General features: G+C 35.8%; 1 protein-coding gene across 1 annotated transcript in view; it reads left to right on the forward strand.

The window, feature by feature from the left end:
• The window catches only part of FAP (fibroblast activation protein alpha), a 37,771-nt gene that overhangs the window by 21,849 nt on the left and 2,859 nt on the right, over positions 1-13,063 (forward strand). The window contains exons 17-22 of the mRNA XM_054381230.1: positions 193-240; positions 2,985-3,083; positions 3,637-3,706; positions 4,954-5,148; positions 7,168-7,222; positions 10,098-10,197. Of these exons, the coding sequence (XP_054237205.1) occupies positions 193-240; positions 2,985-3,083; positions 3,637-3,706; positions 4,954-5,148; positions 7,168-7,222; positions 10,098-10,197 (567 nt within the window). The remainder of the gene's footprint in view (positions 1-192; positions 241-2,984; positions 3,084-3,636; positions 3,707-4,953; positions 5,149-7,167; positions 7,223-10,097; positions 10,198-13,063) is intronic.

A 13,063-nucleotide genomic window follows, 5' to 3' on the forward strand; every position in this document is an offset into this window, starting at 1 on the left:
ATAGAATTCTATGCACACACAATAACTTATGTATTTGATACAGCAGTAACTAGCAGGTTATACAGTAGAGAAGATGCAGATTTGTGTATCAACTTTGAGCTCTTTTAACACCTATTAGTTACAAATGTAAATGCAATACTTCTTCACCATTCCTTCAAACTACAAAATGTGTTCTTATTATTCTTATGATAGGTCCTGGGATTCCTATTTCTACTCTTTTTGAGAACCATGGTGACAGAGGTACTGCAAATATCCTGTCTGTTTCTGAGTAATTGTTTTTCTCATTGATCTTCACTGTGCATATCTTCTAATACAATATTTTGGATTGTGATCAAGAAGCCTTTCATCTTTTTTGTTATTAAAATACATAGTGTTTTTCTAGATGTGTTAGTTAGTAAAATCTAAGTATCAATGAACACACCAATGCCTTTACTTCCACTCCTCAGTCCAGCACTTTTACGCCTTGATGTTTTTCCTGTTTACACACTATATATGCAATGACTATCAGCAACTCTTTAAGAAACAGTGAGTCAAACTTTGTAGAAATTATTGTGATTTCGAAACCATTCCTTTTCACAAGACTCCTTTTTTCATGAAGCAACTGTACCATATACAAAAGGCAACAGTGTACTATTTAGAGTTTGCAGTTTGAGTTATTGTACTGTACTAATTAGAATTTGGATCAGTGACTTGCTTGTCAGCCATCAGTAAAAATGTCAGGGAAAAGCAGAAGCTCTGTCAAATGATCAGTTTACAAAACTGCTTCAGACAATGTGTAATTATTGATACAAAATGGAAACCTCAGCAGAAAACATTCAGAACCTTCTTTCTTTAAGCAGCCTGTTAGTGAGGACTCTTTGCAACCAGACCAGGTAGGAATTTGCTAACCATGAAAATATTAATTGCTCTGCAGTGAGTTTTGTCACTCTGTCCCCTGTTTTTCCCTGAAAGTTCTCCCACTTAAAGCTCTCAGTCCTGAAATGTTATGAAAGCTATCATGGTCCTGTAAAAAACTTCAGTAATTTGGCATTCCCCCTTCCTTCCCTCCATAATCAGTGGAAATGCTCATATAGTTTTAATGCCAAGGTCCTTACAGTTCAGCCCGTATTGATAACCGTCTATTAACTGAGTGTTGTCTGACCAGAAGGCACATAAAAACATGAGGGAGACAAATGCTGCAATATTTTTAAGCTAAATTAATCAATGATGATTCGTGTATGAGACAAAGAATTGCAACATAAGACTAGTTTGACTCCAACAGCAGTCAGTAGATCCTATTTTTTTACCACTCAAAAAGGTTTGCAGGTGGGTAAGATTGGTCAGGGTGTCTGTTGCAACTGTCTTATTAAAAGACCATGTTCTGGTATTTCTGTTTCAGAAGTTTTAAAGATGTTTAAATACAGCTAATGCATGGATTTTTTTCATTTTAATCTATTGTCATAGCTTTCTGTTTCATTATGACCTTGTGTTTCAAGGGTCCCCACGACTTCCTTATCAGAGTAGGAATTGCATGAAATGCAGCTAAGTGCTCAATTAGAAATACACGATTTTTAACCTCTGCTAGAAAGAACAGTTTCACTTAATAGATCTTCACCACTGGTTTCATGATACCTCACTCTGCTGTGCTATTCTTCAGGAATAGAAACCAATTCAGGCTTCTCTCTGACTTTTTCATAACCTTTTTTTGGATTAATTTTCCTTAAGTCCCTTGCTTCCATAATTTCTTCTGTGGTGCAAAACTATTTTTAGTAGATCTATTTTCATTGCAGCTGGCAGCCTTTTGAAAGTTTATCACCCATGAATTTTGGTAGAAGGCATGCAGTTAAAGTAACATACACCAGTTTGGAAGCTAGAATGATCTTTCAGCCATAAAAGCCCACCTGAATCTGCAAAACTTGTCAAGAGTGCTTTGAAAGAACCAATTCCCATGTTATATTTCTGGCATATGCTGACCACTATCTAGTTTAAAATATGCTGAGAGAAGTAATTCTGGTTTTTTGAGCATCTCCAGAAACAGGAAGTGGTTGCCATTGGGGGCGGGGGGGGATGGGGGGGGGGGGGGAGGGGAGAGGAACACAGACTAAACTAACAAGGAAAAGTCTCCTGCAGTTTTAAAAGGTTCTTTCACTTCGAAAGTGAAGCTGAAAGTCACAGATACCCATTATGTGTTCTTCACCACCCACTACTCACGGGAGACAAATAAGTAATACCCAGTGGATTCATAATGTGTAGTTCTGCAGTCTATTCTGGAAGTTAACTAAATTTTAAATAGTACTTTTTAAATTATATAACTGCAAATCAAGTCTAAATCAAGCAAAACAAAATTTGTAAATGCTTTTTAGATTTTAAAAAACAGCAAAATAGGTTCACTAAGTGTACAGTAGTATATTACTAAGGACAATTATATGTTAACTTTAGTATCTTTGTGTGGAAATATACCGTATGGTGGTTATGCAAGGATCTGCTACAACCCTTTAAGAAACTGAGTTTCTTGTGTTTGCCTAGAAACAAGATATTCCCAAACATCAATGTGCTTAACCACACTGCCCAAGGGGTTCAGAGCTTAGACTCGTGTTACTATGGTAAGCAAGAGGAAAGATACAGGACTGTGTTTTGCATGATGGGATGAATTTTGCATTTCCAGCTCTCTCATATTATGGGACTGGGATTAGGACTCTGCAGGAGAAAGGAGTTCTTCATAATATCCAGGACTCTAACAATCAGAGGCAACATGTCAAATTGTTTGCACTGCAAAATCTGCAGCCTATGTAAATCTAACAAATATTTGTGCACTGTAATAGCAGTGTCTTGCTTTTATTTAGCTATATGATCAAGTCCAATTTGGAAGTGTCTGAGTTCATTATTCTGCTTGTAAAATTCACAGATTTCCTTTCTGTCCTAATACCATAAAATAAAAGCATCTCAATTAATGAGTAGGAATGAACAATTACTTAGTTAATAATTCGGGTATTTCTTTTACTTAGAGCTCAGAGTATTGGAAGACAATTGGGAACTACAGTCTGCTTTGCAAGAGATCAAGCTGCCAAAAGAAGAAATTAATAAACTTGAAGTGGATGGTATAAGTAAGAATTGCACATCCTTATTATACATTTTATTCCTTTTACTCCTTTGTGCCTCTATTTTGATACAGTAAGTGTTGTCTCTCTGTAGAACAAACTTGTTAGCACCTGAGATTGGGAAGAGGAGTTCTGTTTCTGCCCTGTTCAGTAACAGCCAATTTGTGCCTCAGGGTATCTGCCTATCAGTAAAATAGGAGTTAAAATACATCCGTGCTTCATAATGCATTTTTTTTTACTGCAAAGTGTTTAAATACGGAGTAAAAACATTATAGTATGGTGGTAATAAAATGTGAATTGTAAACCACTGTTCACACGTTACATGTATTGTCCTGCATACACTACTGTTTTCACTTATGATTTTAATAAAAGTAGGCACTTTATTTCTCCAAAGTTGTTCTTCAACAGCTCAATACTTTCATCAGTTCTGTGATTCACAGTTCATGCACTGGGTAGTTTATGCTGATTCATTTTCATATACTATTACACCAAACTCTAGTTTATGTTTGGAGGAATCATTTTAGCCATTAATGATATAATTATAACATATCTTTTCCAGATTTGTGGTACAAAATGCTTCTACCTCCACAGTTTGATAGATCCAAGAAGTACCCACTGCTTATTCAAGTGTATGTAATAACACTTCCTTTCTTTGAATGTTGTTTTGTCAGAAAAATGTGTTTCCTAAACTTTAACAAAGCCAAGGACATTTTATGCAACATTTTATGAAGCAGAAGCAAAAGCAAAACTACTTACTTCTGTTTTCTTTGTTCTTGTGGTTTTTTTTTAATGTATTTCTGGAGTAGAAATTCAACCCATTGGAAATGAATGAGTTTTTTCATGTTAATATTATCATGGTAAGCATCAGTTCCTTGGAGAAACAAAAAGCATAAAAGCATGTGGGCTATTCCTTGTTGTTCTTAGCTCTGCACTGCTTCTGTTCATCACGAGGCATGCTGAAATTATTTATTTTGGCTTTGCTAATATAAAAAATACAAGAGTCTGCTTCATTTTTCAAGAAAAAGCCCTGAATGCTCCTAAACCACAAGGACTGGCTTATTTTATCAAATGTTCCTTCTAATGAGCATTTGGTATGAACTTAATTTATTGCAGGCAGGAAAGGCAAAAAAAAATTGCAGTGGTGCAAAAAAAAACAAGAAGCAGAAAAGACTGCTGAGTACATGTAATAAACCTTACATCTTTTTTTTTATTAACCTCTGAGGACCCAAATGTTTGAAGAATGCTTATGGTGTTAGAATGATATTTGGAGTAGAAGATAAAGTCAGTTGTGTCCTTGAGATCAGATGTGTAATTTGCATTAGGCCATTCTCATGAGGAGTGTCTCCCTGTATGGCTCAGCTATGTGGGGTGTGTTCTGCCCAAAGCTCCAACAGTACATGATATTTCCTGCTGAAACAAAAATCTGGAGATGGTCAGAAAGTGTAACATGCTGAACTTTTTTCTCCTGTTTTCTCTGACATTGCTGACTGCATGTGGAGATCAAATGCAGAAAAGCACTAAAAAGGGCTGCTACACCTAAGGAATTTGAATGGAGGAAAGAACTGAGTCTTTGTGACATCACTCTACCAAGGATTTCTCTTAGAACAAGTACCTGTTGCTGCACCCCATAGTCTGAACTAAAAAAAAATGGTTTGCCTTAGGCAGAAGATCTAAAGGATTAAAATGTATTTTAGATAGCAAAATCTCACAAATATATGAAAAAGGTAGTTGAATTCTTTATCTACTGAATTCTCTGAACCACAGGCATATAGCAACATACTTGTGGAGAAACTTTAACTATAGCTGTAGTCCAGTATCCAATAATTATTATAAATTTATAAATGTGATTTGAAAATGTGTGAATTTTCATCCTTAGATATGGAGGACCATGCAGTCAGAATGTGAAAGAAACATTTAGCATTAGCTGGATTACCTATCTTGCAAGCAAAGAGGGAATTATTGTTGCTCTGGTGGACGGCAGAGGAACAGCTTACCAAGGTGACAAGATTTTGCATGCAGTATATAGAAGACTAGGAGTCTATGAAGTTGAAGACCAAATCTCAGCAGTCAAGTAAGTAGCATATGTCCTTTTAGAACTGTTATATTTACATAGCTACAAGAAATAATGTTAAAAACATATTACATATACTTCTCAGCCTTTCTTCTGGAGAGCTGAGGTCTCCAGGAAATAAGACAAGAAGATTGCTAGAAATAAAATATTGCTAGATGCTTGATGTTGGTGAGGTTTTGTGTAGTATATTAAGTTTATATATTACCAAGTCCATGCTTGGACCTCACCACTTCAATATTGTAACACCATCATCAGAGGCTTCAGTCTTAGGCCTAAGGAAACATAAGTGTCAGTGATGAGTGATAAACAAATATATTGTCCATTATTATGAAATTCTCCCTGTAGGGGAGACCTAAGATTAGCCAAAGAACTATAGTGATATACCATGGTAATTAGCTAAAGGTCAAGTCTGAAGTTCACAGCACATCAGAGCATGGATATATTTTCATGTGCAGCAGTAAATACCCTCTTTCCCCCTTAACAGACTTTGACTATGAGAAGCTTAGCTAGAAACTGGGTGTAGCAGTCCAGATTTCCATGGCTTTCTCTACTTACCTGGAAACACTGCATGTATATACAATGTGTGTGAGGAGGGTTTCTTCCTCTTTCTGCTTCCTGAAAGTTCATTTCCTCCTCAATGATATAAACACACTATTATCCTTTTCAGTGATACAGAATAGCTGTATGTCATGTCGGATTAATCTATTATATGATTTTCTTTCTTGAAACTTTTAGCAGAAACATCATAGTCTGAAATATCACAAGAGAGAGAATGTTTTCTTATTACTCTGAATTGTCACTCAGACATAAAATTCAGAGACAGAGAGAACTTAAATTGCTTCTGCACTTACAAAATCTAGTGAGAGGCTGTGAAGAAATGACCTCATACTTCACACTCCCCAGATTTCTGTCAGCACCTAGACTAAATTTTTATTCAGTTAAATGTAGTGCATTCCATCTTCCTGATCTAACACATGATTTCAGATGCATGAGAGGATCCTATACTCTAGTGGGAAGTTCTTGGAGGGGCTTTACTGTATGAAGAACCTCAGGGATTAAGACAGCAATGTAACAAAGCTGAATCATATTTTGGCTTTTCTAATTTTGTCCCACCTAGACAGTATCCCACATTTTGGGTGTTGTCAATCCATTGTGTTTGCCAAATAGAATAAGGCTAATACATGTCTTGGGATGTATCCGAACCTCATTTGTTTATGTGTCACTCTTGAACCTTTGCAATCATTTGCCTCGTCCTCTTTTCTCTCCTTTTGCTAATACACCTCTGGAAACAGAGCCTTGAGGCTGAAGCACAATTTTTGTGGGAGAACTAATATTTGTTATTCTCTTTGACCACATAGTGGTAATATGTGCTCTTCACTTTTCAGGCACATAAAAAATAAATGTGATTGCTCTGGGGAATCCCCAGTCTCAGAGGTTGATACTGTGCCTCTTGAGACATCAGAGAATCAGCTGATTGTAAGACAAGTATGTCAAGCATCTTGCAGGTCTAAATGTTAATGGTACTAAAATGATTAAAACAATAATAGCCTGTGAAAAGGTAGCGTTATGGGAAATGAAATGTGGTTATTAGTAGGCACATGCTTTTTGAACTGTTTTCTCTGCATGTGTATGAGTGCATGTCTGTACCTATATGTATATGCAACATGATTAATGTATGATGTCTACTCTGGTCTAAATATCCACATGGGTTCCCTGTATAAGAAAAAAGAACATTTTTTGCCAAGAAGCCAGTTGGGCCAGATCCACAATTGTTATGAAGAAAGTATTGATTTCAGCATATTTTATTCTTTCAAGAAAAACTCTTCCTCTGAAATATCTATTAATTGAATAATTGATGCTTTGCAGAAATCAGACATGCTATGCTGATTGTTAGTTAGCTCAAATTGGTATTATATGTGAAAAAACGTGAAGGGAAAAATTACTTTTTGCTAATTTGTTATAGTATTAGGAATCTTCTGCAATACTGCATTTATTTCTCTGATTTTCTTTTTTTCACAGGAAATTTATAGAAATGGGCTTTATTGATGAGAAACGAATAGCAATATGGGGCTGGGTAAGTGGCTGGAGCTTTTGTATCTATCTTTAAATAATCCTGCAGTATATATTTTTTTTATTCTTCCTTATTCTGTCTTAAATCTGTATGAAGTTTCTTCTACCAGTGTTTGATGGTATTCCCAAAAATTTCAAGCCCAAAAAGGGCTTAATCTTGACAGCTGTAGAGGGAATTTTGAAAATTTATGTCTCATGCATTGTTTGGACTTGAAGTCATGCAAAATTGAGATGTTGTAATTGGCTTTACTTTTAACTTAGGGACTTACTGGCATGGTATCAAAATTCAAGTATTGTCCTTGTGATGTGAGATTAAAATAATGAGAAAAGTCCTTTGAATATCTCTCATCAGAAAATGTGACCCTTGCATCATTCTGAATCATGATGCTTGGCTTTGAAATGGTCTTCAGGGATGTATGTGGGTCTGAGGGGTGTACAATGTTGACAGCTTCACCAAGAAGTGGAAAAATTGGACAGTATAGAAGTCATTCCAAGCAATTAGCCATTCTGGTTTTCATCTTTGATTTCTTCATATGCTTTGTAACACTCCTGGAATTTTTTTTTATAGCCAGATGTATTGAAAGTCCATTACACTTAGGCACTCAGAAAGAGAGTAGCATACTTCAAATACATATATTAGAATAGCACTGCATTCTAATAGGAGAAAAATAAATTATTGGAGTGGTTGGTGGTTGTTTTCTTCTTGTGCTGTCACCTTCAAAGTAGGACCATTCATGAAAATGAGATGCAGACCTATTGGTAATGTTATGTATGAGAGAACTGAAGCCAACTTTACTGGCAGCAGAAATGCCACACAGGCCCTTACAGAGATTTTTTAAGATGTTTAGACCATCTGATTCAATGGCCAGGAATGTCTGGATCAAGAATGCCTAGGTAGTAGTGGAGCCCTGCCTCCTACCCAGCTTCAGCAAAACAGAATTATACTATGCAGGAAAATGAGCTGTTAAGCAACACCTGAGTTTCTCATGGATTAGAGACAGCACTGTAAGGAATGCTAAAGAGGGTTGGAGGCCAGGCCTATGTTAGCCAGCCTTACTCCTTCCCTAAGTTAATCAGTATCATCTATCCAGCAGTAACAGGCAGCACTAATTAGAAAAAGCTTACGGAGTAAAGTGATATGTTAGACACCCATTAATGTTTCCCACTATTTTTGTCTTTTTACATGTTCATTTTTCTTTGATTATCATTCAGAAAGACCTATTATTTCATTAAATGCCTGTCTTAGCCAGGAGAATTCTGATATGTCAGTGTTTGTTTTATTTTTCCTTGTCTGTTTGGGTTTTTTGGCCCCCTTTCATTGTAAGAGGATGCCCAGAATCACACAAGAGGATGGGTCTTGTAAGATTCAACTCAGCTGCAGCTATAGAAGTTGCTTGGTCTTAGCACATGAGCAGCACTTCTAAAAACTTTCTGTGAAGCTTCTATCAACTAATATTTAAATTAATTTTTGTCAGACACTACTATAACACCAGGATGAAATGGGGTACCATATGGTGAAATTAAGTGACACAGACAGTTAGAAGTGAGTTACTCTAACATGGCATTAAGTTAAGGCCACATAAAAATAATTTAATTTTTTTAATCATATCATATTTTATTTCACTACAGTGTTTCCAGAATCAGTTAAGAGATTTCACACATCTAAAAGCACTGTGTCCCAGCAACCAACATAATATTCAAATAACAGCACTATTACTCAGTCTTTTTTCCCATTTTTTTCTATTATACCATTTCCTGGTCCATAACCTTTGAAAGGAGTCAAAATGTGTTCCCATATTTATGGCCTGCAACTTAGCAAACTCTTCTGGGTGGCAAAAGCTCTTAAATAACCACTAAAGCAATTCAGGTTGTGAACTCTTATCTCTCTGTCTGTTACACTGTACATTTGTACAAAAAATTTAATAGTTTTGCTTATTTCCCTTAGTCTTTCATATGCTACTGATGCAGTTGATGATCTTTAGAATTCTTCATGACACACCTCATATTTTGCTCTCCCTCCATTCCATAGTGAATAGTAACCCATTATTTCCCAAGGACTTTATACAAATATTTTCCAATCCCAGTTCCACATCATATGGACAGCCAAACCAAATGCTTTTTATTTTCCTGTCTCAGCAGCTAACCCTCATAGTTGTACAGATCTGTTCTGATATTCAGGCTTACTTACTACTTTTCCTAAATTCCAGCTATGAACTTATTCTTGCTTGCTGAATCTCAGTTTGAGGAAACAATTCAGAAAACAACAGAAACAGTGGCAGGCAAAACGAAGGAATTGCTCCAATCTCAAGGTTTGAAGTAGCCACGTCTACTGATACGCCTGATTAGCAAAAGCTAAGTAGTTTGTTATGAGAGGGAAAAACTCTTAACTCTTCTTGGAGATGCACACTAAAAGGATGAGAGGCAATGATCACAAGTTGCCACAAGGGAAATTTTGGTTAGGTTTTAGGAAAAAAAATTTTACAACAGTGATCAGCGGTGAATCAGATTGAGTAGAGAGGCTGTAGAATGTGGATGTGATTCTGATCAACCTCATTTAAATCTGAGGGCAGCCCTGTTTTGAGCTAGAGGTTGAACTAGATTACCTTGAAGTTTTTCTAGCATTCTAGGTGGTAATAAGAGCAGAAGTGATAAGCATTAAAGCTGTAGCAAATAATGTAACCTCTCTCACAAGAAATCACATCAGGTTCATTTGAAACAAATACTTTTTTTTTTCCCCCCTAATTAAAAAGGCTTTGTTGCTTTGTCCTTCTTGCATGCAAAATCAAATATTTACTTTGGAATTAATGTATATTAAGTTGTTTCAGAAAACAAAATTATATTTCACTGATAAGTTTAAACTGTCTGTGATTTCTCCCCAGTCCTATGGTGGGTATGTAACTTCTTTGGCACTTGGATCTGGCAGTGGATTATTTAAATGTGGAATGGCTGTGGCTCCTGTTTCTAGCTGGGAATATTACGGTATGAAAACTTGTCATAAATACTGACTTGAAAAGCAAGATATAGCATTTAGTAACTTTCTAAATAAAATCATTGGAGGAGACTGGCAATATGAAACTTAAAGATATTGCAATTACTTAGACAGAAAATTCTCAAGACCATGAGTTTAAAGTTTTCCTTCCTAAAAATATCTGCCTGAAATTGGCAGTTTGGAACAAACTTTGCCACATGGAAAAGGTACACCAGATAATCCCATATGCACATCACTAAGTTGGTAAAGCCCTCTTGATAAACTGCTATACTCAAGAGTGATCTCCTTAAAAATCGTGTTAAAACAGTACCAGATGAAACAGATGAAATTATTTTTCTGCCAGTAGTGGAATCACAGTGCACTTCAGATACTGCAGATGATCTATGTCAGGAATCAGTGTCTCTGATGATTGTAAAGTTACTTCCCAAAAGCACTGGAAAAGAAACAGACTCAGTTGTGTCTGATACAATTTTTAAAATAAAATATTTTTTCCCTTTAGATGTTTCTCAACCACACCTCCTGTTTTGTTGTGTTAGGAGACCTACTTTTTATTTATATTTATTGGCTTAAGCTCCAAACTGTTCAGAGGAAACAGCTCTAGCATTATAAACCAAGGGCCTTACTGTGTGAATAAAGGAGGCGCATACTTACACTTACTTGCAGACCTGTTAAGCTTTTGGCACAGTCTAAAGGAACCTTAGTGTAAAAAAAGAATCATGGCATGCATGTTTTCAATGAGCAAAATGTAGCACTTTGAACACATTTACTTAGCATATGGTTGTTTGCTAAGAAGTCTTGGTTACGAGAAAATTTTTTGGTTAAATAGGAAAGATTCCTTCCCTGACTGCTAGTACAGACATTTCTTATATTTATGGTGTTTTGCAAACAAAGGGGAAAACATTTGTATGACACAGGAAGCATAGTCTTCATGTTTTCACTGTCATCAATTTTTTTTTAAGACATTTTTCACTCACGATTGCAAAATTATTTCCAGAATGCAGGCATGAAGCACTGTTTTTGAAAAATTCCCTCAGTAAAGGAAGAGTTATAAATATTTTCCATTAATTAGAAAGTGAGAGAAGCTTTTCAGTTAAGTAGAATAGGCCCACACCATCACAATCTTTACTTCATCTGAATTTTCAGGAAGAAGTTAAAGAATCTTGCTAAAAACACATTGTAAAAATCCAAAGTGACAAATGTACCTCCACTAAGGAAGGAAGGAAGGACACAGAAGGAAGTCCTGAGTCATAAGTTTTGGCAAACAGATCATGTTAACATGAGGGTGAACTGTGTAAGGGACAAAACTACAGGATGCTACGTATTTGAGTCTCAAAGAAGTATCACTATGTCAGAGGATGTACTGGCCCCTAGACCTTCTAAATTCTGTACCACCTTCTTTTAGATACACAGAGAGTCTGAACCACAATCATTTCCCTGAAATCCTCCCATTCACCTCCATTTTGTCTCAGCATTAGTAACAACAGAACAGTTATTGAGATGGCAAGGGACATTGCATTCGAGGATAATGTATAGTTAAAAGCATTAGATCAGTTACATTAAAATTTGCAATTTGTCTCCTTATTTCTTCATCAGTAACTGACAAGCTGAATCTTCCACTTAGTCATTATAATGAAATTCTGCTGACCTCTGTGGACTTGTTGTAGCTATACTGATAAAAGAGAGTGGAGAATTTGGCTCAGAATACTGTAGTAATGCCAGCCATTCAGAAAGAGTCTATTTTATTGAAAACTTGAGCCCAATATGGTTCTTTGATACTGTGTTGACAACAGATATTGCACATTTTCTGTTTTCATTGAATGATAAAGGATTTTGACAAAAGATAGGCTACTTAGAATTTTGTGGTACTTAGTTTATTATAAATTATCTTCAGAAGCCTTACTTGGCTGATCTGGGAGACATAGTACACATCTTTAGTACCCAGTGGTAAGATGTGCAAAGGATACAAAATAAACCATGGGAACGTAAGTATATTGAGTCATTTTCATTTCCTGGGAAGAGTTCCACTTTTTAACAAAATTATTCTAATGCAGTATATCAAACTGGACAACAAGGTACTGATTACAATAGCCATTATCTCTTTTATGGAGGGCAGGGGGAAATGCCAGCTCTTCTTTGTCAGAAAGCTCTGACTCTGTTATATAAATAAAATTCTTGTAATACTGGAGCCTGACTGCTCAATATGTGTCAGTTACTCTTTCAAGGCAAGGTCATAAAGAACTTAATTTTCTGGTAGTGACAGCTGCTGTGTCAGTTTCCCACAAATTTTCATAACAGCTCTTGGTTAGATTACAAAGTCCCAGGCAGCTCAAAGATAGCAGTTCATACTGATTTCTTGGTGATAGATACTGTTCAGTTATTCACATTTGTTTTGTCAAATCTGTTAACAGTCTTTGCTGTAGTTAGAAAAAGGAATTCAACAGAAAACTGAACAGCAATTGCACCACTTTTTCAGTGCAATATATTTTATATATATATATATATATATATATATATATATATATATATATATATATATATATATATATAATTTCCTGCTCTGCCTAATTGCTGCCTCTATCCATTCAATAGGAACAGGACAATATATTTATCCATATTTACTGTATATGCCCATACCCATCCTAGGTTGAAATTCTGCTCAAGTTCTTCAGGTGTCAAAAATAGTCTGTGTCATCTTTCCACCGTGTACCTTTATTGGCTCATTTAAACTGATTTCTGGAGTTCAATCCAATAGCATAAAGCAGTATCAGTTAATTAACTTTATCCACACAACCTTCTGTTGGTTCCACAAATGAGTATCAAGCCACTATTTCTGCAAGGACAGTTGGGAGAACATTT

Source organism: Indicator indicator, chromosome 5 (genome assembly GCF_027791375.1).
Source record: "Indicator indicator isolate 239-I01 chromosome 5, UM_Iind_1.1, whole genome shotgun sequence".
In the NCBI taxonomy this organism is placed as follows: Eukaryota; Metazoa; Chordata; class Aves; order Piciformes; family Indicatoridae; genus Indicator; species Indicator indicator.